Genomic DNA, 23,538 nt, shown 5'->3' with positions numbered 1-23,538 from the left:
TTTTTTAATGGAAATTTGAAGACAGATCCCCTTCTTACTATGTTAGCCAGCATTCCTCTATTTCAGGCAACCCAAGAATCTCATTCTAAATATCATTAGGCTGCATGAGCTTTATGCCTACAGTTTGGGATAACAAAAGAGGAAGCTAGCAGCATAGTAAAAGCCTGTACAGCTCGCTTTCCTTTCCACACTCAAGCTCCCTTCAGGGAAGAACCCTCATGGATTTGAGGCCCAATGGATGTGACCCATTATAAATCTTTTGGTCATTTGTCTTTTATCCATGTTGCAGTAGACACCTTCTCAGGATTTACTTTTGCAATATCAGCAGCAAAAGAGACAGTCCGAATGGTCACTGAATTCCTCATACAAGCCTTTGAAGTTGGGGGCATGCCACAAGCAATTAAAAACAGATAATGGACCTGCATATAAACATTTTGCACACTTTTGTGCACAGTATCATATTTCACACACCACTGGCATATCCTTCAATCCTCAAGGATAGGCAATAGTAGGAAGGAGGAATGGAGATATTAAATGCTCTTCCAAAAACAAAAGAAAGGGGGAGCCACAGGTAACCCTAGAGAACTTCTAAATTTAATCCTTTATACTATTAATTTTTTGGTTTCTGATGAGGATGTACTGGCTCCGGCAGACAGGTTTCATAACCTGCCAGAAAGGCAGTGTCCAGTGTGAGCGGCTCCACTATCTTTATTTATTTATTTTTTTAATGTTTTTTTTTTTTTTTTTAAATTTAATAGCCTTTTATTTACAGGATATATGCATGGGTAACTTTACAGCATTAACAATTGCCAAACCTCTTGTTCCAATTTTTCACCTCTTACCCCCCCACCCCCTCCCCTAGATGGCAGGATGACCAGTAGATGTTAAATATATTAAAATATAAATTAGATACACAATAAAGTATACATGACCAAAACGTTATTTTGCTGTACAAAAAGAATCAGACTCTGAAATATTGTACAATTAGCTTGTGAAGGAAATCAAAAATGCAGGTGTGCATAAATATAGGGATTGGGAATTCAATGTAATGGTTTTTAGTCATCTCCCAGAGTTCTTTTTCTGGGTATAGCTAGTTCAGTTCATTACTGCTCCATTAGAAATGATTTGGTTGATCTCGTTGCTGAGGATGGCCTGGTCCATCAGAACTGGTCATCATATAGTATTGTTGTTGAAGTATATAATGATCTCCTGGTCCTGCTCATTTCACTCAGCATCAGTTCGTGTAAGTCTCTCCAGGCCTTTCTGAAATCATCCTGTTGGTCATTTCTTACAGAACAGTAATATTCCATAATATTCATATACCACAATTTATTCAGCCATTCTCCAACTGATGGACATCCATTCATCCACTATCTTTAGATAATCCCCTGCTGATGTGGAGAGGTTCAGAGAGAGCAGTGAATGGAAGGGACCAGATAGACTAACTGCTTGGGACACAGGGTTTGCTTGTGTCTTTACAGATGGAGAAGGAATCCGATGGGTGCTGACATGCCCTATCTGCCTTGTCCAACAGAGAGAGATGGAAAGAGAAGACTCAAAACAAAGGAGAAGACCCAAGAAACATCAGGTGGTTCCACCTCTAAGTCTGCCACTGAAAGAGCATGGCTGTTAGTCCTAGGTATATGGCAACTGACTAGCGAACGTTACCATGACCATAAAAATAATTATTAATGAGACTAATGCAGGACTTCACAATCTACAGGAATCACTGGATTCCCTGACACGTGAAGCAATGGACAATAGATTGGTTTGGGACTATCTCTTGGCTGCTGAAGAAAGCGTATGTATGACTGTTGTTTACATACCCTCCTTCTAGGACTTCTGGAAATGTTTGGTTTTTTTTTTTTTTTTAATAGCCTTTTATTTACAGGATATATGCATGGGTAACTTTACAGCATTAACAATTGCCAAACCTCTTGTTCCAATTTTTCACCTCTTACCCCCCCACCCCTCCCCTAGATGGCAGGATGACCAGTAGATGTTAAATACATTAAAATATAAATTAGATACACAATAAGTATACATGACCAAAATGTTATTTTGCTGTACAAAAAGAATCAGACTCTGAAATATTGTACAATTAGCTTGTGAAGGAAATAAAAAATGCATGTGTGTATAAATATAGGGATTGGGAATTCAATGTAATGGTTTTTAGTCATCTCCCAGAGTTCTTTTTCTGGGCATAGCTGGTTCAGTTCATTACTGCTCCATTAGAAATGATTTGGTTGATCTCGTTGCTGAGGATGGCCAGGTCCATCAGAACTGGTCATCATATAGTATTGTTGAAGTATATAATGATCCCCTGGTCCTGCTCATTTCACTCAGCATCAGTTCGTGTAAGTCTCTCCAGGTTCTGGAAATGTTTTGCAACACCATGTTGATTCATACTGTTTGTTATACCACTACTTGCACGTACAATTCATGTTTGTTACACCACATTGACCTGCTCTTTTCAAGGATGAGATGATTCAAGGCAATTCCAATAGATTTGTAATGGAAAGTGCCATCTACATCCACAGAGAGAACTATGGATACTGAATGTTGATTGAAGCATAGTATTTCCACCTTTTTGTTTTTATTGTTTGTTTGCTTGGATTTATTCCCTTTGTGGTTTTTTCTTTTGATCTGATTTTTTTTTCTTTTTTGCACAACATGATGAATATGGAAATATATTTAGAAAAATTGCACATATTACACCTATACAAGATTTTTTGCTGTCTTAGGAAGGGGAGGAGAGGGAGAAAAATTTGGAACACAAAGTTTTGCAAAGGTGAATGTCGGAAACTATCTTTGCATGTATTTGGAAAAATAAAATACTATTGAGGAAAAAAAAGTGAGTCACTAGCAAAGCAATAATAAAAAGGAACACTAAACTCAAGAATTCAGTTAAAATAGTTCAACCAAAACATTAATATTCAAATAAACTGAGTTTATTGAAGAATTTACCAAAAGATGAAGGAAATCTATTAGTCAGAGATGTCACAAAAAGGGTTTTGTTTGGTGTGCAATGTTAGGATTAACAAAAACCCTAATTCCAACATATTCCAATATTTTAATTAAAATACATTTGTTTACAGGGATAAATAAAGTAAAATACATACATTTTATGTTGCTAATAGATGGCAGGAATATGTAACATGCAGTTGGGAGAACAAAATGAATTAAACTTCTTTAAAGCAAGAACTTTTTCATTATCAATTTTATTAGTTTAGGACTTCTTTCCTCTCTTTTGCTTCTTCTCATTGATATTAGCTGTGCTCTTAAAAAGCCATTAAATAAATTATGATCCTAACAGAACAACCATTTTAGTTCCTTAAACTTTAGAAATCATAAATCTAAATAATTTTATCTTTAATCCATGACATGATTTATAAACATATGTTAGGATTCCTTTGGCTCCTCAAATGAAGACTATAGTTTCAATAAAAAGCAGAGTGCTTGAATCAAGCAAAGAGAAAAAGTGCCCAAAAAGAAACTCACTTAAATCTATAGCTATTATTTCTAGATTATTTAGCTGTTAAAAACAAGCAGCAAATAACAAAACCAGAATACCAAAAATATAAAAACAAACAAACAAAATCCCCCCAGAAACAGTAATCTATCAAAACTTCTTCAGTATACAAGAGTTTGGTGCTCAAGATTATAAGTGTTTGTGTCAGAAGAGCTAAGCAGTACTTTTAGGATTAATTACAGGCTTTATGTTATTTCTACATATATTTTAAAGTCAAATTTAAACTATCTATTATCCCAAATCAGAAAATAAACCATGAGATAAACAGCAGAAAGATACATATATTTATTCTACCCACCAAAATAAATTAAAAAAAATTTTCATCACATAAGGGAACAATTCAAGGAATGACTATTAATGGGCAAACATAAGAAAAAGGAAAATTCCATCAATTTAAATTGATTTATGGTATAAGAAATCACCATCACAATGTAGGGGATTGGGAGAGCAATATGGAATAGATCAAGAAAGAATGAAAAAATTTTTTAAAGTTATTTTTGTATGAAAATGAGGAATGTCAAAGAACATACAAATGTGCTAAGTGAAATTAATGTAGGTGGCAACATTAAACATACAGTCAACAAAACAAAAAGGAATCTCTCCATATGTATATATTTATTCTGAAAAAGAAAGAAGCTGAAATGAAGCAAATGACCACAAATTTCCTTAAATTTTTCTTATCTACAGTAAAAATAGAGCCTCAGGCTACAAAAAATAGTTGTGCATGGTGAAAATCTATTAAATTTGATTATTCCTTTTTTTTTTAAAGATTTTGATTCCTATCATGTTTTACTCTTAATTATATTTAGGTCACAATTACAGGCTTCTTTTGTTGTAACACTAAGCCCAAGATGAAATGATGAATACAAAATGAAGAGGAAAAGTTTTGCTACTTAAAAAATAAAAGTTCATGCCCTATAAAATATAAAAGGGTAAGTAATTTTAAATCACTGCTTATTTCATACTCCACTTGGATGGATGATGCGCTTGGTGTCAATAGAAAACACCATTTTAGACATCAAGGCTTTTAATTTTCTGATATTTGATCAGAAATAAGTACACAAACTCAGACAACTTAAATTCAAGCAAATGACTATTGCAAAATTTAAGATGAATGTCTATATGAAAAGATGTACAGAAGAGATGCATTCCTGAAAATCTAAATGTTAAATAAATAAAATTATATTTTAGTTGCAATAAGGGAATTTTCTACTAAAGGAAAGTTCTGATCAAGCATTTTGAAAAGAGTATTGTTTACATTATGAAATATTTACATGATTTATTTTGAAGGTTTAAATTTTTTTTAAGTATGGGCAGACACATTTTATGTAAATAATATTCTGGTTTTTTAATCAGAATATTACATAAAGAGCACCAAGGGAAAAAAACCAATACTGGAGTGTACTTGGAGTTTATAAATTCTTTGGAAATAAGCCAGTCATAAAATCTCAAAGTTACAGTAATGTGATAAAATATGATGTGGTAAAATACCTGACTAGTAACTATTCATTCTGACAGTTAATCAAATTTCTCACCCCCTAGATAACAATGCTTATTCAGTAACAATATAAGCTAGAATCAGATTTAAAAAATGGTTAAATACAAGATTCTGGTGCAACAAATTTTTTTTAAGTAACCAGATTTTAATTTTCCTGTATTACATTCCTCAACCTTTTTTCCTCAAACATGCTCAAATTCAAATTCCCTTTCACACAATTAAAAAAAAAAATCTTAAGTCTTATTCTCTCCATCACTCTGATTCTACTCACATTCAAATGGCTTTGTTTCCATTTTCAACAGCAGCTTACTCATTCCCCAAACTCCATTCCCAGTTCAAATCTGGCCTTAAGACTCTTACTAGCTGGGAAACCTTGGAAAAATCACTTGTTTGCTTCAGTTTCCTCAACTGTAAAATAGGGATAACAACAGCATGGGGATAATCTCCTCTAGTTGTTGTAAGGATCAAATGAGATTCATATTTGTAAAGCATGAAGTACCCAGCATGTGGGAGGCATTATATAAATGCATATTCCATTCTCCTTTTCCTTGACTCAAACTCTTATTTTGTTGTCCCAATTAAGCTCAAATTATATTATCTCCGGGCCTGGCATTAGCTCCTGACACCCCCTCCTTCCTAGTCCTACAATACTTATATAGACTGGCCTCATAAGTCACATACAAGAATTTTGTTTCAATTAAGTGTTTATTGAAATGATTTTATTACTCTTCAGCATGCTCTCAGTAATATTCTTACTTCATTTTATCTTTATATAGTAAAAGATTTATCAGTTTTATGCAAACATTCAGACAAATGTAAATTTAAATAATACCTGTGTTTTTAACAACAAATGAAAAATAAAGAGAAGGGATAAGATTTATAATGCACATAAATATAGACAGCCTTCTGAGAATGATGTAATTCTAATGTTTTAAAAGGGAAATTTTAAACATGGCTATTAATGGTCAAAGTAAACCGAACTTACACTAAGGTCTGTTTGCTAACATTTTTAAAACAAAAAGTTAAGAGATATTGGAAGAGATGGCATCCATCTCTTTGACATGAATATGAATTGTCTGTCCCAGTGAATTCTTCAATTATATTTTTTTACATAAATGACCAAGTTTTAGATACATTTTAAGGTAAAAATTCATTGATAATTAACACCAAGCCAATCAAGATGGATTATCATGTTCAATGATTTCCTAAAATTAAAAGGAAACTTACCCATGATAGGAAAATCAATTATTACTCAAAGTTGATTTAAAGTGACAGATATTTAAAATTCTTTATATCTTCTTCCCAAATTACTTGCATTCTGATGAAACACATATACTTCACCAATTGATGTCTTTCCATCTTTCTCTTTAATGAAGATGACTTTGGTCTGTATTTTACCAAGATAGAACTCCTTTTCCTTCTTCAAAACATGCAGTTCATACATTTGACAGTTTTGCTGCCATAATCAATGCATTCTGGTCCAATACATTCGCAGCAGGCATTATGGAACCAGCGATATTTAGATGCTCCCATGGATTCACAAGAGATCTTACACTGATGTATTGACATACAGTCATCAAAATATACCACAGTACACATGTGTTCTGGAAACAAAAAGCAGGATATGAGAGTGAGGGGAAAAAAAGAAAAAATAAATAACAATGCTTTGTATGACAACTAAATTTAACATTCATTTAATTTTTCATTCAAGCTGGATAGATTTACTAGTCAACCCTACATAGGAGAAAATAGTGTCTCCAATGCAGTATAAGACTAAGAAGGTTTTCTTAGTTTAATTATAACCCTACCCCTTAAACAGAAAATTATCACTGAACTTCAGCTAGAATCTTGGTGTTATGCCAAAAATATGGTCAAAGGGCATCATATTTAAGTGATCCAGGTATTATTTTTTTCAGAATACCAATTTATATTATAATGTAACTGAAAGCCTCATAAACAACCTTTATATATATTAACTCATCTTGACTCAAGAAAATCTGGCCTCATACTATCCTTATCTCAATTGGGAAATGGCTCATATATTTAGAAATTAGGCTTGGTTCCCTTTATATTTAAGAAATGAGATCTTTATCAAAGAAATTTCTTGCTTTCTTTTTGATTTTTGACTTCAATGATTTTGCTTGTGTAAAAACAATTTCATGTAATCAAAATTAGCCATTTTACCTCTCATGATCCTTTCTATATTATTTGTTTATAAAATCTTTTATATCTATAGATCTGACAAGTAATTTATTCCATGTATTTTTAATTTGTCTAAATCTTGTATCCATTTTAAACCAATTTAAACTGTGAGATGTTGGTCAATGCCTAGTTTCTGCCTGACTACTTTTCAATTTTCATAGTTTTTGTAAAATAGTGAGTTCTTGCCCTTGCTGGGATCTTTCCTCTTAATAATAATAGATTACTATGTTCATTTATTTGCCTTTGTATATTGTTTACCCAATCTATTTCACTAATTGCTGTATTTCTTGGTCAGTGCTAGACTGTTTTATGATTACCACTTTACAAAATAGTTTGAAATCTGTTACTCCTAGGCTTTTCCCATTGTTTTTCCTTAATTCTCTTGATATTTCTTTCCTTCAGATGAATTTTGTTATTTTTTTTTTTTTTAGCTCTATGAAATACTTCTTTGGAAGTTTAACCAGTATGGCACTATTGAATAAGCAAATTTTTAAAGTAGAACTGTCATTTTTATTACATTGGCTAAGTCCTCTCATAAACAATTAATATTCCTCCAATTGTTTGAATTTTTCTTTATTTGTGTGAAGTGTTTTGTAAAGTTCCTAGGTGTCTCTTGGCAGGCAAATTCCCCAAGTGTTTTATACTGTCTGAAATTATTTTAAATGAAAATTTTCTATCTCCTCCTGCTGGGTTTTGTTGGTAATATAGAAAAATACTAATGGTTCATATGGGTTTATTTTATATCCTAGAACTCTGCTAAAATAGTTAATTATTTCAATTAGATTTTCAGCTCATTCTCTAGGGTTCTCTAATTATACAATAATATTATCTATACATAATGACAGTTTTGTTTCTTATTACCTATTCCTATTCTTTCAATTTCTTTTTTTTTCTCTTATTGCGATAGCTAGCATTTCTAGTAAAATGTTAAATAAAAATGTTAATGGACATTGCTTGCTTCATGTCTGAACTTAATAGATGAGGCTTGCTAATAGTTTTAGACAGATTCTACTTGTCATTTTAAGAAAAGCTCCATTAATTTTCATGCTTTCTGATGTTTTTTAGTAGGATTAAGTATTATATTTTGTCAAAAATATTTTTCCTGTATCTACTGAGACAATCATGATTCTTTTTAGGTTTTGTCATTGATATGATCAACTATGCTAATAGTTTTCCATAATACTGAATTGACCCTAGCTTTCCTGGTATAAATCCCACCTGCTCATCGTGTGTGATCACGATTTGTGCTATATTGCTGTAATTTACCTGATACTATTTTAACTTTTTTTTTACATCAATATTCATTAGGTATATAGTTTTCTTTCTCTGTTTCGTCTCTCCCTGGTTTGGGTATCAGCACCACATTTGTGTGTAAAAGAAATATGGTGGCATTACTTCTTGAAAAGCAAAATGGATAACTCTGATTACATTAAATTAAAAAGGTTCTGCATAAACAAAACCAACAGAAACAAGATTAAAAGAGAAGTAAAAAGCTGGGGAAAAATCTTTACAATCAATGTTTCTGGGATTAAGGTCTCAATTCTAAAATATATTGAGAATCCTGTCAAATTTCTAAGAATGCAAATCATTCCCCAGTTGATAAATTGTCAAAGGATATGAACAGACAATTCTCAGATGGCAAAATTAGAGCCATTTATAGTTATATGAAAAAATGCTCTAAATCACTACTGATTAGAGAACTGCAAATTAAAACAACCTCACACCTTTCAGATTGGCTAAGATAACAGGAAAAGATTATGATAGATGTTGGAGGGAATATGGGAAAACTGAGACATTAATATATTGTTGGAGTTGTGAAATGACTCAATCATTCTGGGGAGCAATTTAGAACTATACCCAAAGGGCTATAAAACTGTGCATACCTTCTGACTTAGCTGAGCCATTACTGAGTCTATATCCCTAGGAAATCATAAAGGAGGAGAAAGGACCCACATGTACAAAAATATTTGTAGGAGCTCTTTTTAATGGAAGCAAAGAATTGAAAAACGAGCAAATGCTCATCGAATGGGGAATAGCCAAACAAGTTATGGTATATGACAGTAATGGAATATTATTTTTCTAGAAAAAATGATGAACAAGCTGATTTTAGAAAGGCCTGGAAAGAGTTATACAAATTGATGCCAAGTGAAATAAACAGAACTAGGATAGAATTGTACATCATAACAGCGAAAATGTGTGATGAACAACTTTGAAAGACTTGGTTCTTCTCAATGGTTCAGTGATCCAAATTAATCTCAATAGACTTTGGATAGAAAATTCATCTGTATGCAGAAAAAGAACTAGGGAGACAATGTAAATCAACACACGCTATGTTCAATTAATTTTTCTATTTTTTTATTTCTCCCATGGTTTTTCCTTTTGCTCTGATTTTTTTCTCCCAAAATGATTCATAAAACAACGTGTATTAAAAATAATAAATTTCCTAGAAAAATTTTTAAAAAAGAATTTCTTCTTTGACTATTTCTAAAATAGTCATATATAGTTATATATGTTATATAGTTATATAATTATATGTTATATATATTATATATGTTATATAATTATATAATACATAAATAGTTATATAGTACTGAAGTTAATTGTTTTTTAAATATTTGTTGGCTGGTGAGAAGAAAATAACATCACTATGTTTGAATCAAGTTGCAGAATGCCCAACGGTGGCTGATCTAATCAACTCAAGCTTGAAATGCTTTATCAAGCATGAATAGTACATATGAATAATTGGGGTAGATTCTCTAACTTTGCACACCTCATGTTTCTTCTGAGATATTTCAATTCTGCTTTATTCATACAACATAGCACCTTCCCTCATAAGGGCACACTATACTAGGTAGTCCTATGCAATCAATCCTTAAGTTAAAGAGAGACCTTGAGAGCGTCATGGTATTGCTTTTTCTGACTATCACATGAGCACTTGGCAAGTGTACTTTTGACATTCAAACAATGTGGCCAGCTCAACAGAGTTGTACTCTCTGCAGGAGAGTTTGAATGTTTGGTAGTTTAGTTTAAGAAAGGACTTCAGTGTCTGGTATCTTTTCTTGCCAAGATGATCTTCAGAATATTCTCAAGACAATTCAAATGGAAGTGATTCAATTTTCTGGCACAGCACTGGTATACTGTCCAACTTTCACAACAATGAGGTCAGCACGAGGACTCTATAGACTTTCAGTTTGGTAGTTAGTCCAATACCTTTCTCTTCCACATTTTGCTTCAGAGCCTCTCAAATAGTGAGTTAGCTTTGGCAATGCATGTTTCAACTCATTATCAATGTGGGCATCCCTGGAAAGGATAAGTGCCAAGATAAATGAATTTATCCACAACATTCAAAACTTAGCCATTTGCTATAACCAATGGTTCCACATATAGATGATATGGTGCTGGCTAATGGAGTACCTGTATTTTCTTGGTGTTAATTTTTAGGCCAAAATTAGTCCAAGCAACACAGAACTGATCCATACTTTGTTGCACTTCAGCTTCAGAGGCTGCACTGAGTACACAATTATCTGCAAATGAAAAATCATGCACCAACACTCCCTCCACTTTAGTTTTGCCTTGTAGACTAGTTTTGGCTTATAGACTTTTCAAGTTGAAGAATTTATCATTAGTATGATGTTTGTAGACTAGTTTTGGCTTGTAGACTTTTCAAGTTGAAGAATTTATCATTAGTATGATAGATGACCTCGATGCAATATTCATCCTCATTGAATGGATTTGACAACATGGCCGAAAACATCATGTTAAAAAGCATGGAAGCAAGTACACAGTCCTATTTCACTCCACTGGTGACTGAGAAAGTGTGAGAGCACTATCCACTGTCTAGAACCCAGGCAAGCATGCCATCATGAAACTTACATACAATACTTATGAATTTTTCTGGGCAACCTACTTTTAACATAATTTTCCATAAACCCTTATGACTGACAGTATCAAAGGCCTTGGTCAGATCTACCTATATTATATTAAGATTTTTATTTTGCTCCTGGCATTTTTCTTGGAGTTATCAGGCAGCAAACAATATTGACTTTTCCTTGGCCCTTTCTGATGCTACTCTGGCTTTCAGGTAAATGACCTTTTTTCAGATATAAGATCAGCCTATTAAAGAGGACTCTAGTAAGAATCTTGCCAGCAATGACTTAAGAGAACAATCCTTTTCCCCTACTCTCCCCCACCTCCCTCATTCCTCCTGCCATGATTGTTGCAGGGCAATCTATTCCCTTTACCTTTACAGAAATGGATAATGGAAGCATCCTTGAATTCCTGGGGCATGACCTCCTTCTGCCATATAATTCAGAAAACTTCAGTCAGCTTTTGTGTGAGCAATGGATCCCCTACTTTGTAAATCTCAGCTGGAACAGAATCAGCACCACATACTTTGCCACATGAAAGAAGCCTAATGACATTCAAAATCTCTTCTACAGTTGGAACTTCAGCTAGGGAAAGAGTCAATGGCTTCAGCATTGATTGATGATGGTCTTTGAGAACACTTTGTAACTGTTCAGTCCCTTTCTCTATGATTATGTCTTATCATTAATCAATGTGACTCTCCATTAGCACTGAGTAGCTGTGATGACCACAAACTGCCTTCAGTGTATCACAAAAGTGCTTTAGATTGTTACTATCAGCATAAAACTGAATTTCACTTGCCTTACTGAGCCAAGAATTCTGCATCTCTTTTAAGTTTCCCTTTTGCTTTACTGTTGATGGAATTGAACATTAACTTCTTAGAAATGGATGAATTATTTTGCTAGAACTCCCTGTAGCACTCTTGTTTTTCATTTAGCAGCTACTGAATTTCCCCATCTTTTTCATCAAACAAGTGTGGATGTTCATGAGTGTTCTGATCCAGATGAGCAAATGTAATGTTGTATACCAAATCTCTGAAAGCTGCTTATTCTTTTTCTGCCCCACTGTTGCCAAGTATGTGTTGGTTCATCTTATCCTCCAAGTTGCAACAAACTGTTCCCTCTCAGAGAGGTGCTCTAATCTGTTGATATTAATTTTCCTCATACTCTTTTTGCCTAGGGGCTGCCACTTTTGTTGAATGTGAATATTAAACTTGGTGAAGATAAGTCTCATCAGTCCAGCACTTTACACCACATGTTGCTTTCATCACTCCCACATACTGTCTGTCTCTTCTCCTTACAATCACATAATCTATTAAATACCAATGTTTGCTGCCAGGGTGTATCCATAAAGTTTTACTGCATTTAGGAAAGGGAAGACAGTATTGGTGATAAGAAACTCATAAGATGCATCAGTCTTCAGTAATAAGTGATCACTGCTGTTGTTGTTTCTAACTCCATTCCTCCAAAGATTCCCTGTAATGTCCCTGAGCCTACCCTAGCATTAAAATAATTCAGAATTAAAAGCTTGTCTTCTTTTAACATTGATAAGGGTCTTTAGGTCTTCATAAAATTATTCTTTGAACTCATCAGGGTTTGTCATGATAGTAACATAAGCACTGATGATGATGGTATGGCATTTCCTGCAAGTGGCAATCATATTGTCACAAGTCTGTTGTTCACTCCTTTTGGTAATCTGTTTCCAAGGCCTTTTATCAAATGTAATTTTTTTGGCATTATAGTCCAACCCTCCTTGAGAAGGCAAGCAATTTGATATTAGATTATACATGTGCAGTTATGTAAAACATATTTCCATATTAACCATATTGCCAAAAAAACCTGACTCCCCTCCATAAAAATCCTAGAAAAAATAAAGGTGTTTTTTTTTTTTTTTTTTTTTTTTTTTTTAAAGTATGCCATTGTTGGTACAGCTATGAACTGATTCAACATTCTGGAAAGCAATTTGGAACAATGCTCAAAGGGCTTTCAAACTGTGCATACCCTGTGATCTAGCACATTTCTATTGGGTTTGTATCTTAAAGAGATCAGAACCAGGAGAGCACTGTACACAGTCACAGCAAGATTATACAATGATCAATTCTGATGGATATGGCTCTTTTCAACTATGAGATGATTCAGGCCAGAAAGAGGACTTTGGGAACTGAGTGTGATCCACAGCATAGTATTTTCACTTTGTTGTTGTTTGCTTACATTTTGCTTTCTTTCTCATTCCCTCCCCCTTTATGACCTGTTATTTTTTGTGCAGCATGATAATTGTGGAAATATGTATAGAAGAATTGCACATGTTTAATATATTTTTAATTACCTGCCATGTAGGGGAGGGGATAAGAGGAAGGGGGAGAAAAAATTTCAAACACAAGGTTATGCAAGGGTGAATGTTGAAAATTATCCATGCATATGTTTTGAAAATAAAAAGCCTTAATTAAAAAACAAGTATGCGTCAATCTGTATTTCTACATCAGTTCTTTTTCTGAAGGTGGATGATGATGGTATGGCATTTTCCTGCAAGTGGCAATCATATTGTCACAAGTCTGTTGTTCACTCCTTTTGGTAATGTTTCCAAGGCCTTTTATCAAATGTAATTTTTTTTGGCATTATAGTCCAAAAAGGCTGCCTGTAGTCTTTCTGCTTTTTGGCAGTTGTTTGCGAGGTCCTTATATATGGTCAATTTTTGTAAAGATGCCATGTACAGAAAAAGATATACTCTTTTCTGTTCTTATTTAATTTTCTTCAGAGGTTTATCATATCTAAGTTTTCTAAAATTCTGTCCATCTCCTTAATTTCTTTTTTATTCTGTAGTTGGATTTATCTAATTCTAAGAGGGAGTATATATTGAGGTTCTCTACTAGTATAGTTTTACTGTATATTTCCTCCTGTAATTCATTTAACTTTTCCTCCAAGAATATTGATGTTACACCATTTGAAGCATATATGTTTAGTACTGACATTTTACTATCTATGGTACTTATGAAAATGTCATTTCCCTAATTACCTCTTTTAATCAAATCTACTTTGCTTTGATTAAAATCATGATTACTACCTTGCCATTTTTACTGTGGCTGAAGTAATAAAAGATTCTAGGCCAGTCCCTTATTTTTAACGATGAGTGTCTTTCTGTTTTAAGCATTTTTCTTGTAAACAACATATTGTTGCATTCTGATTTCTAATCTATTCTACTATCCACTTTTATTTTTTGGGTGAGCTCATCGCATTCACATTCGTAGTTATGTTTACTAAATGTATATATTTTCTTCTAACCTCTTTTATATATTCTCTCTCTATATATATACTCTTTTATATACTCTCTCTCTCAATATATTCTTTTAAATGTCCTATTAATGATAAAAGTTATTAGGAGTTACATGTATGGTCTTCCTAATTTTATTCAGTCCCTTAAGATTTCTCTTGTATTTATCTTTTTATGCTTTTCTTGAGTCTTGTTTGTCAAATTTTTATTTAGTTCTAGTTTTTTCATCAGGAATGCTCAAAAGTCTTCTATTTCATTAAACAGTGATTTACCATAATGAAGGATATATTCAGTTTTGCTAGGCAGGTTGTCCTTGGTTGTAATACTAGGTTTTTTGCCTTCTGGAATATTTATATTTATTATTTATTATATATTTAATATATATATATATATATTACATGTAATATATATTTAATATTTATTATATTCATATTTATATTCCAAGCTACCATTCCTTTATTGTGTTAGTTGTTAAATCTCCTGTGATGCTGACTGATTAAACAGTATCTGAATAGTTTCTGGATTCTTGCAATACTTTCTTCCTGACATGAACTCTGGAATTTGGCTAAAATATTCCTGAGAGTTTTCATTTTGTGAATTCTTTCAGGAAGAGAACAGTAGATTCCTTCAATTTTAATTTTGTCCTTTGGTTCTAAGATAGCAGGACAGTTTTCCTTTATAATATTTTCTTGAAATATGGTATCTATATTCAGATTTTTATTATGATTTTTAGATAGTCCAATAATTGTTTTAAATTTGTAAAAATATTTTCTTTTCTCAATTACATGTAAGAACAATTTTAAACTTTTATTTTTAAAAATTTCGAGTTTCAAATTCTCTCCTTCTGCCCTCCTTGAGAAGGCAAGCAATTTGATATTAGATTATACATGTGCAGTTATGTAAAACATATTTCCATATTAACCATATTGCCAAAAAAAACCTGACTCCCCTCCATAAAAATCCTAGAAATAAAGGTTTTTTTTTTTTTTTTTTTTTAAAGTATGCCATTGTTGGTACAGCTGTGAACTGATTCAACCATTCTGGAAAGCAATTTGGAACAATGCTCAAAGGGCTTTCAAACTGTGCATACCCTGTGATCTAGCACATTTCTATTGGGTTTGTATCTTAAAGAGATCATAAAGGAGAGAAAGAGACCCACATGTGCAAAAATGTTTGTGACAGTCCTTTTTTGTAGTGGCAAGAAAATAGAAACTGAGTGGATGATGGAATCATCATCAACTGAAGAATGGCTGAATAAGTTATGGTATATGAATGTTTTGGAATATTATTTTTCTTTTTTTTTTAATTTTATTTTTTTTTATTTAATAGCCTTTTATTTACAGGATATATACATGGGTAACTTTACAGCATTAACAATTGCCAAACCTCTTGTTCCAATTTTTCACCTCTTACCCCCCCACCCCCTCCCTAGATGGCAGGATGACCAGTAGATGTTAAATATATTAAAATATAAATTAGATACACAATAAGTATACATGACCAAAACGTTATTTTGGTCGTACAAAAAGAATCAGACTCTGAAATATTGTACAATTAGCTTGTGAAGGAAATCAAAAATGCAGGTGTGCATAAATATAGGGATTGGGAATTCAATGTAATGGTTTTTAGTCATCTCCCAGAGTTCTTTTTCTGGGCATAGCTAATTCAGTTCATTACTGCTCCATTAGAAATGATTTGGTTGATCTCGTTGCTGAGGATGGCCTGGTCCATCAGAACTGGTCATCATATAGTATTGTTGAAGTATATAATGATCTCCTGGTCCTGCTCATTTCACTCATCATCAGTTCGTGTAAGTCTCTCCAGGCCTTTCTGAAATTATCCTGTTGGTCATTTCTTACAGAACAGTAATATGGAATATTATTTTTCTATAAGAAATGATCAGCAGGATGATTTCAACTGAAGAATGGCTGAATAAGTTATGGTATATGAATGTTTTGGAATATTATTTTTCTATAAGAAATGATAAGCAGGATGATTTCAAGGAAGCCAGGAAAGACTTACATGAACTGATGCTAAGTGAAATAAGCAGAACCAGGAGAGCACTGTACACAGTCACAGCAAGATTATACAATGATCAATTCTGATGGATATGGCTCTTTTCAACAATGAGATGATTCAGGCCAGAAAGAGGACTTTGGGAACTGAGTGTGGTCCACAACATAGTATTTTCACTTTGTTGTTGTTTGCTTACATTTTGCTTTCTTTCTCATTCCCTCCCCCTTTCTGACCTGATATTTTTTGTGCAGCACGATAATTGTGGAAATATGTATAGAAGAATTGCACATGTTTAATATATTTTTAATTACCTGCCATGTAGGGGAGGGAATAAGAGGAAGGGGGAGAAAAAATTTCAAACACAAGGTTATGCAAGGGTGAATGTTGAAAATTATCCATGCATATGTTTTGAAAATAAAAAGCCTTAATTTAAAAAAAAAGTATGCGTCAATCTGTATTTCTACATCAGTTCTTTTTCTGAAGGTGGATAATCTTTTTCATCATAAGTTCTTCAGAACTGTCTTAGATCATTGATTGTATTACTGAGAATATTTAAGTCATTCACAATTCTTCATTGTACAATATTGGTGTTACTGTGTATAGTGTTCTCCTAGTTCTGCTCACTTCACTTTGTAGCAATTCATATATATTTTACAGGTTATTATCCTGCTCACTATTTCTTATAGCACAACAGTATTCCATCATCATCATATATTACAACTTGTTTAGCCACTTTCCAATTGATGGGCATTCCCCCTCAATTTCCAGTTTTTTGCCACCATAAAATTGCTGCTATGAATAATTTTGTTATTATATTATATATAGTTCTTTCCTGTTTGTTTCTTGAATGTATGTTTGTTGTTTTCTTTTATTATTGGTCTTTTAGGGATACAGAATTAGAAGTTATATTGCTGCATCAGTAGGTCTAAATAGTTTAAAGTCCTTTGGACATAATTCAAGGTAATCCCCAGAATGGCTAGATCAGTTCATAACTCAACAACAGTACATTAGTGTCCCAGTTTTTTGATATCCTCTCCAACAGTTGTCATTTCCCTTTTCTGTCACCTTAAGCAATTTGATAAGTATGAGGTGGTACCTCAGAATTGTCTTAATTTCCATTTCTTCAATCAATACTAATTTAGAAGGTTTTTTTTTCATGTAACTATAAACTCTTTTGATTTCTTCTGCAAAATTCCTGTTCACATCTTTTGATCATTTATCAGTTGGGACATGACTAATTCAATAATTCTGAAATTATCTCACCTTGATTTTTTTACATGTTAGTTTTTAAATGAGATATTTCATGTTATCTTTTTTCATTCTTTTGACTTTTTGTTTTATTGTTTCTTAATGCCTCATAGAGTCATTAGCTTCCGAAACTTTATCAATTTTAATTTTTTAAGGAATTATTTTCTTCAGTGACATTTTGTTATCTCTCATTATTTGGCCAATTCTACTTTCTTAAGGGGTTTTCTTCAGCACTTCTTTTGTATATGTGCCTCTTTTACTAAGATGCTGCCCTTTCATAATTTTCTTGTATTGCTCTCATTTCTATTCTCTATTTCCTTGACCCCACATTTAACTTTTTTTTTTTTTTTTGGCTGAGGCAATTGGAGTTAAGTGACTTGCCCAGGGTCACACATCTAGGAAGCATTAAGTGTCTGAGACCAGATTTGAACTCAGGACCTTCTGACTTCAGGGCTGGTGCTCTATCCCCTGCGTCATCTAGTTGTCCCCCGCCCCACACATTTAACTTTTAAAATAATTTCTCCCTTTTTTTCTTTAGCTTTTCAAGGGATTCTTTTTGGGCTTCTGTTCAATCTGCATTTTTCTTTGAGACTTTCCTTGTCAATATTTACATGTTGTTGTCTTCTGAGCTTGTAGCTTGAATTTCCATATTTTTTGTTATTGTTGTTTTCATCCTTTTCCCAGCTATTCATTAACTTTGAACTTTATGTCAGAGTTGGGCATTCCTTATCTTTGGAGATAGGTGTGGGTGGGTGGGTGGGGGTACCACTGTCCAAAGCTTCAGGGTTTACACAGCTAGTTCTGGAGGGTTTCTAAATTTTTAGTACTTTCAAGGCAATGTGATCTGGGAAGAGGTGTGGTCACTGTTCTCCTAGTTAGTGCTCTGGTCTCCCCCCACAAAGAGACCCTGATCCCTTGCAAATCTAAATCTTAGTGTTCTTTTCTGCTCTAAAACTAGGGTCTCTGCTCACTCTTCATAGTCTGAAACTGTGACTAGGGCTCTTACTCCCTTGCAACCATAAGGACTCCTCTCTGTCCTAAGATCGAGTACCAAACTGGATAATGAAGTTGCCAAATTGTGTTTAGTTTTGTGCCAAGTGTCCATCTTGGGGTACCCTGTCATCTCTTTCTAATCAGTTGTCCAATCCCCTTTCCATCTATGGTCAGGGAATTCTCCCCAAACTGCTGCTACTATTGCCACTGCTTTTGGGGACCACATTTAGTATTACTGGCCACTATAATCCTGGCCATCCTCCAACACCAGTGTCATAGATCTTTTCTCCATAGAAATTTTCTCCCAACCTCCTAATTTGTCTTGGATTGGAAAAATGTCTTACTCCAACATTTTATTGGCTATACTGCTCCAGAATTCAATGTTATATGTTATTTTTCCCCCTCAGGCAATTGAGGTTAAGTAACTTGCCCAGGGTTACACAGCTAGGAACTGTTAAGTATCTAAGGTCAGATTTGAACTCAGGTCCTGACTTCAGGGCTGGTGCTTTATCCACTGCACCACTGAGCTGCCCCATGTTATATGTTATTTTAAACTTTTTTTTGTAAAGGAATGTTGGGAGAGTTTAGCTGGAATACTTCCTCTAGTCCAATAACTTGGCTGAGGTGATTAGAGAATGGGATAAGACTCTTAATATCTTAGTTCTGGAAGATCTTATAAGCTAAAAAAAAATGGGCTTTAAGGATGGAAAGAAAGGAAAATAAACCCATGTACCAGCCACCATATTAGATGTTTTACATATATTATTTCATTTGATGCTCACAACAACCCCATGAAAGCAGGTGTCATTATTATCAACCCTATTTTACTGTTGAAGAAACCAAGGCAGAGGTCAAATGACTTGCCCAAGGTCATGTCTGAAGTCTGATCTGAACTAATATCTTTCTGACCCCAAGGACAATAATCTGACCACTCTGGTCCCTCTAAGTCCCATGACAGACTATGCTTGTCGACCAAAGATCAATATGACTAAGTTCAAAAAAGTTCATTGCCAGACTGGACTGAGCATTTAAAATTTTTTGGACACAATGACTCTCAAAGACCAACTACAAAGTCATAGTAGGATTGTAAATCATTATTGGTAGGCGGAATTTCACTTATAATGGCAAAATCAGATCTCTGAAGTTTTGAACTAAATCTACTTTATGCCAGCATATTCACCATGGGAAATAACTGAGGTATATAACACAGTATCTCTTTGTGTATGAAGAAATGAGATTAAAATAATTACAGAAATAATATACTAACATAATTGTTAAGTGATGTGGTACAGCAGATTATAACAACTTAAGTTCAGAAATCAATGAAAAAATTATTATTAAGCATTAATTAAGTGCTAGGGATAGGCACAGCAAAACTGAGATTGTTCCTGCTCTCAAGAAGTCCATGATCTAATTAGAGGAGATAACACATTAAAAAAAAAAGTTTAGTTGGAGAAGGGGCAGAAAGGCCTAGAATAAGGGCTGCTTTAAGGGTCCTTAGGTTGCATTTGTACATAAGATAATGGTACCCAAATATATGGAAGATGAGAAGATAGGGCAGACAGTAAGGCTTAGAGAAACTTAGGAGATAGTTGCAGGCAAGTTGGGAAATCCTGGTGGTCCTCCATGTCACTGAAAGAAGTTGATAACTGAAGGAGAGATCTCACTATGGCTCAGGAATGACTCAGGAAACTGGCTGGATTTTTGTTAAACTCTGAAAAACTTAACACTGATTTCATAATGAAAATTACCATTGGAGTATAAAGGATAGGAAAGAAATGACTAAAAAGGAACTGGTATACAAGTTATTTACCGTGAGAGAGGGAGAGACAGAGAGAAAAGGAAAGAACCAGGCTACAGAGCCATAAAATTAGTCAGGAATTTAAAACGTATGTATGCCATATGTATAGTCATTTTAGTTTTGTGATAAGGAAAGTGATATGATTAAAGTAGTATTTCTGGAAGATTATATGAAAACTGTATATAGAATAAACTAAAGCAAAACAAAGAGAGTGGGGGCAGGCAGACCACTTAGGAAGCTACGAAAGCTCTTTGATGGTAAGGGCCAGGTCATATTCCTTTTTCTAGTTTCTCAAAAGCCAGTACATTGCAAATATTTAATAAATAATTGCTGAATGAAGATGGTGGAAATCTAGACTAGAGTGGTAGTAGAGTAAGCAAAGAATGAAGAGACTTTAGGAAGAACTGGTGATTTGGCATAGAAGAGATAAGTCAAACTTCTAGATTGGAAAATTAGGATACTGAGGGAACTGTTAATAGAAATGAGAAATTATGAAGAAGAGTTGGCCTCCCAAAATAAACTCCTATTGTGTAATTTCTGTGGCAATCTATTCTAAAAGTATCACACTTACAGAAATAGTTAATGTCTAATGATAGAAGCCAGTTATAAATGGATGACATACAGTCCTAATTTTTTCAGGTTTAGACTTTTCTTCATCAGCATTTCAGTACCATCTAGGAATGTGAACATGATTTTAGGCATTGTATAAAGCCTCCTTTAGAGCTGTTTATGGTTATTCTATTTCCAAAAGCATAAATGACCTTATATCTGAATTGGTAGATTTGATATTATACTTCTAGCAAGGTCTTAACTTCTACCTAAGTTAGTACTTATTTTTTGAGAAATGCTGCTTAGACTTAGGGCAGGATATACAAATGGTTTGACTATCACATCGACTTTCCCATATATAAAAAGAAATATTTAATCGTTGTTAGTATAATCATAGATAAAATGTTACTTATTGTAACATTGCACTAGCAAGACAATTTGAAGATCCCAGTAGCCTATTGTCTGGCAATATTCAAGGAAAAAAACCCTCATCTGCATATCTCATTTTTAAAAGAAAATATATTACTTATTTAGAAAATGGGAGGCTTGTTCATTAAGGAAAATAAACACACTTTAATATTTTTATTTACTTATTTGAATTCCACTGAATGAGTAAGGGAAATTTTGTTAAAAGATCTAATAAATATAGTAGATCACATTGTTTCAGCTAGGAAAAGTATCAATATCAGTGAAATAAAATGGATGTCAGTGAAAGACAAAACATAGCTAAAGCTAAAAAAGGAAAACTTAAATTGTTTATATACAATTTTACATTTTGAGAAATAATTATACTATTTTCCATGAGTACCACTCCAATGAGGAAATAAAATATTTATGTTATTCTTGATGAAACTATATTTTTTGCAGAATACTCTCAGGTGCTTGTTAAAGTTCCTTCCAGGTCTACAATTTTTTGAAATGCTATTATATTGGTGGTAAAATACAACTATAAACATTAATGCAATTAGGTGATGCAATGGATGAAGTACTGGACTTGAAGATAAGATCTAAGTTCAAATCTGGCCTCAGAAATTTACTAGCTATGCAACTATGGGCAAGTCACTTAAGCTTTGGTTGCCTCAGTTTTCTCAACTACAAAATGGGGATAATAATAGCATCTACCTGCCAGAATTATTGTGAGGATCAAAGGAGATAATAAATGTAAAGTGTTTAGCACAGTAACCGACACATAATAAGCACTATATAAATGTTAACTATTATCTTAGACCTTATTGACCAATCTGTTGAAAGAACTGGCTGGGATGAGGATTTAGTTTTTGGTGAGGAAATTTAGAACAAAACACGCATCTCCTATCTTCTTATAAAGACCCTCTCCTCACAATATTATGCTTTAAGAAATAGGTGACATCATCATAAAATAGTTCTTTAAGTATTCAGGGACCATGTTCAAGAATTTTCAATTCTCAAAACAGAAGGATGAATATTCAAATTCTTCCTCAATTTTGTTCTTAATGGTAACCAACATGCATGTTTTATAGATGGAGTAAAAACCAAAAGGCTTAATTAGCATATTGTAGAGAAAACATTTAAATAGTTACCTTTGTCATTGGAATATGGTGTATGGACATTGTTGCTAGGAACAGACACATTCTGATGGTGTGGTTGGTTAACAGTTTCTAAAAATGAAACCAGATTCTCATGATGAGAAAGTTCTTCGGCAACTGGGAATGAAACAATGTTCCAGTTCAGCTGGGTGCCTCCTTCTGTTAGAGCTCTGAAGAGAGAGGGAATTGGTTCATGAAGCTCTTCTACAGTGCTCTTTGAAGTAGGAGGTGTATCACTGTAATTTCGAGGATTGCACATTCCTAAGAAGAAAAAACAGAGTAATTGATTTGTTGAACCTATTTTATAAAAACTTGGAATATTTTTAATGCATCACATTTAATTTCCAAAGTTCAAAAATTGAATATCTTTCAATGTATACTTTACAAAGGTAAATGATACTTCATGTTTCAACTATCAACTAGATTCCTTCTTTAATAGCTTACTTGCAAGATTGAATCTGTCTTACTGACCAGGTTCCTAAGAACATAGTAGGTGTTTAACAAATGTCTGTCGAACAATATTGTTGCCCTAAATTAAGTTTCAGGGCAAATATTTATTCTTCTTTATCAATTATCTAATTAAAAGCACCAAAAGGGAAGACAAATTTGATTTCCATATTTGTACTTTGTACAGGCTTTGTAAAAAGGTGATAGATAGGAGAAAAAGGTAGTTTGAATTTTTTGTATAGCTCATTAATTCAACATTTTTTTCACTGAACATCTATATTGTGTGTGTATAGATGTAATTATGATTATGTAAAATACTGAAAGAGAAATGAAATTCAAGATCTTCATAAAATCTATGCACATTAAAATTTAATACACAGACTGAGTATGATAGAAAAATAGGTAAAAAAGATAAAGGCAACTTTATTATTAGGCTACCTATATTGCACAATATAATGTTTAAGATTCTATATAATGAAAAATGGCTATTATCTAATAAAGCATAAACTTAAATCTCTTAATTGATTCTGTGACTACATTAGACTTGTCTTATGGT

General features: G+C 33.2%; 1 protein-coding gene across 2 annotated transcripts in view; it reads right to left on the bottom strand.

The window, feature by feature from the left end:
* Positions 1-2,935: 2,935 nt before the first annotated feature.
* TWSG1 (twisted gastrulation BMP signaling modulator 1) overlaps positions 2,936-23,538 on the bottom strand; it is a 63,644-nt gene continuing 43,041 nt past the window's right edge. For both annotated transcript variants that reach the window (XM_031946635.1, XM_031946634.1), the window contains exons 4-5: positions 22,530-22,796; positions 2,936-6,634 (exon numbers count right to left, since the gene is read on the bottom strand). In XM_031946635.1, coding sequence (XP_031802495.1) covers positions 6,453-6,634; positions 22,530-22,796 — 449 coding nt within the window. In that variant the 3' untranslated portion in view covers positions 2,936-6,452. The remainder of the gene's footprint in view (positions 6,635-22,529; positions 22,797-23,538) is intronic.

The sequence above is a fragment of the Sarcophilus harrisii genome, chromosome 1, assembly GCF_902635505.1.
Source record: "Sarcophilus harrisii chromosome 1, mSarHar1.11, whole genome shotgun sequence".
Taxonomy (NCBI): Eukaryota; Metazoa; Chordata; class Mammalia; order Dasyuromorphia; family Dasyuridae; genus Sarcophilus; species Sarcophilus harrisii.
The sequence above is the reverse complement of the archived record's forward strand: the minus strand, read 5'-3'. Positions and strand labels throughout refer to the sequence as shown.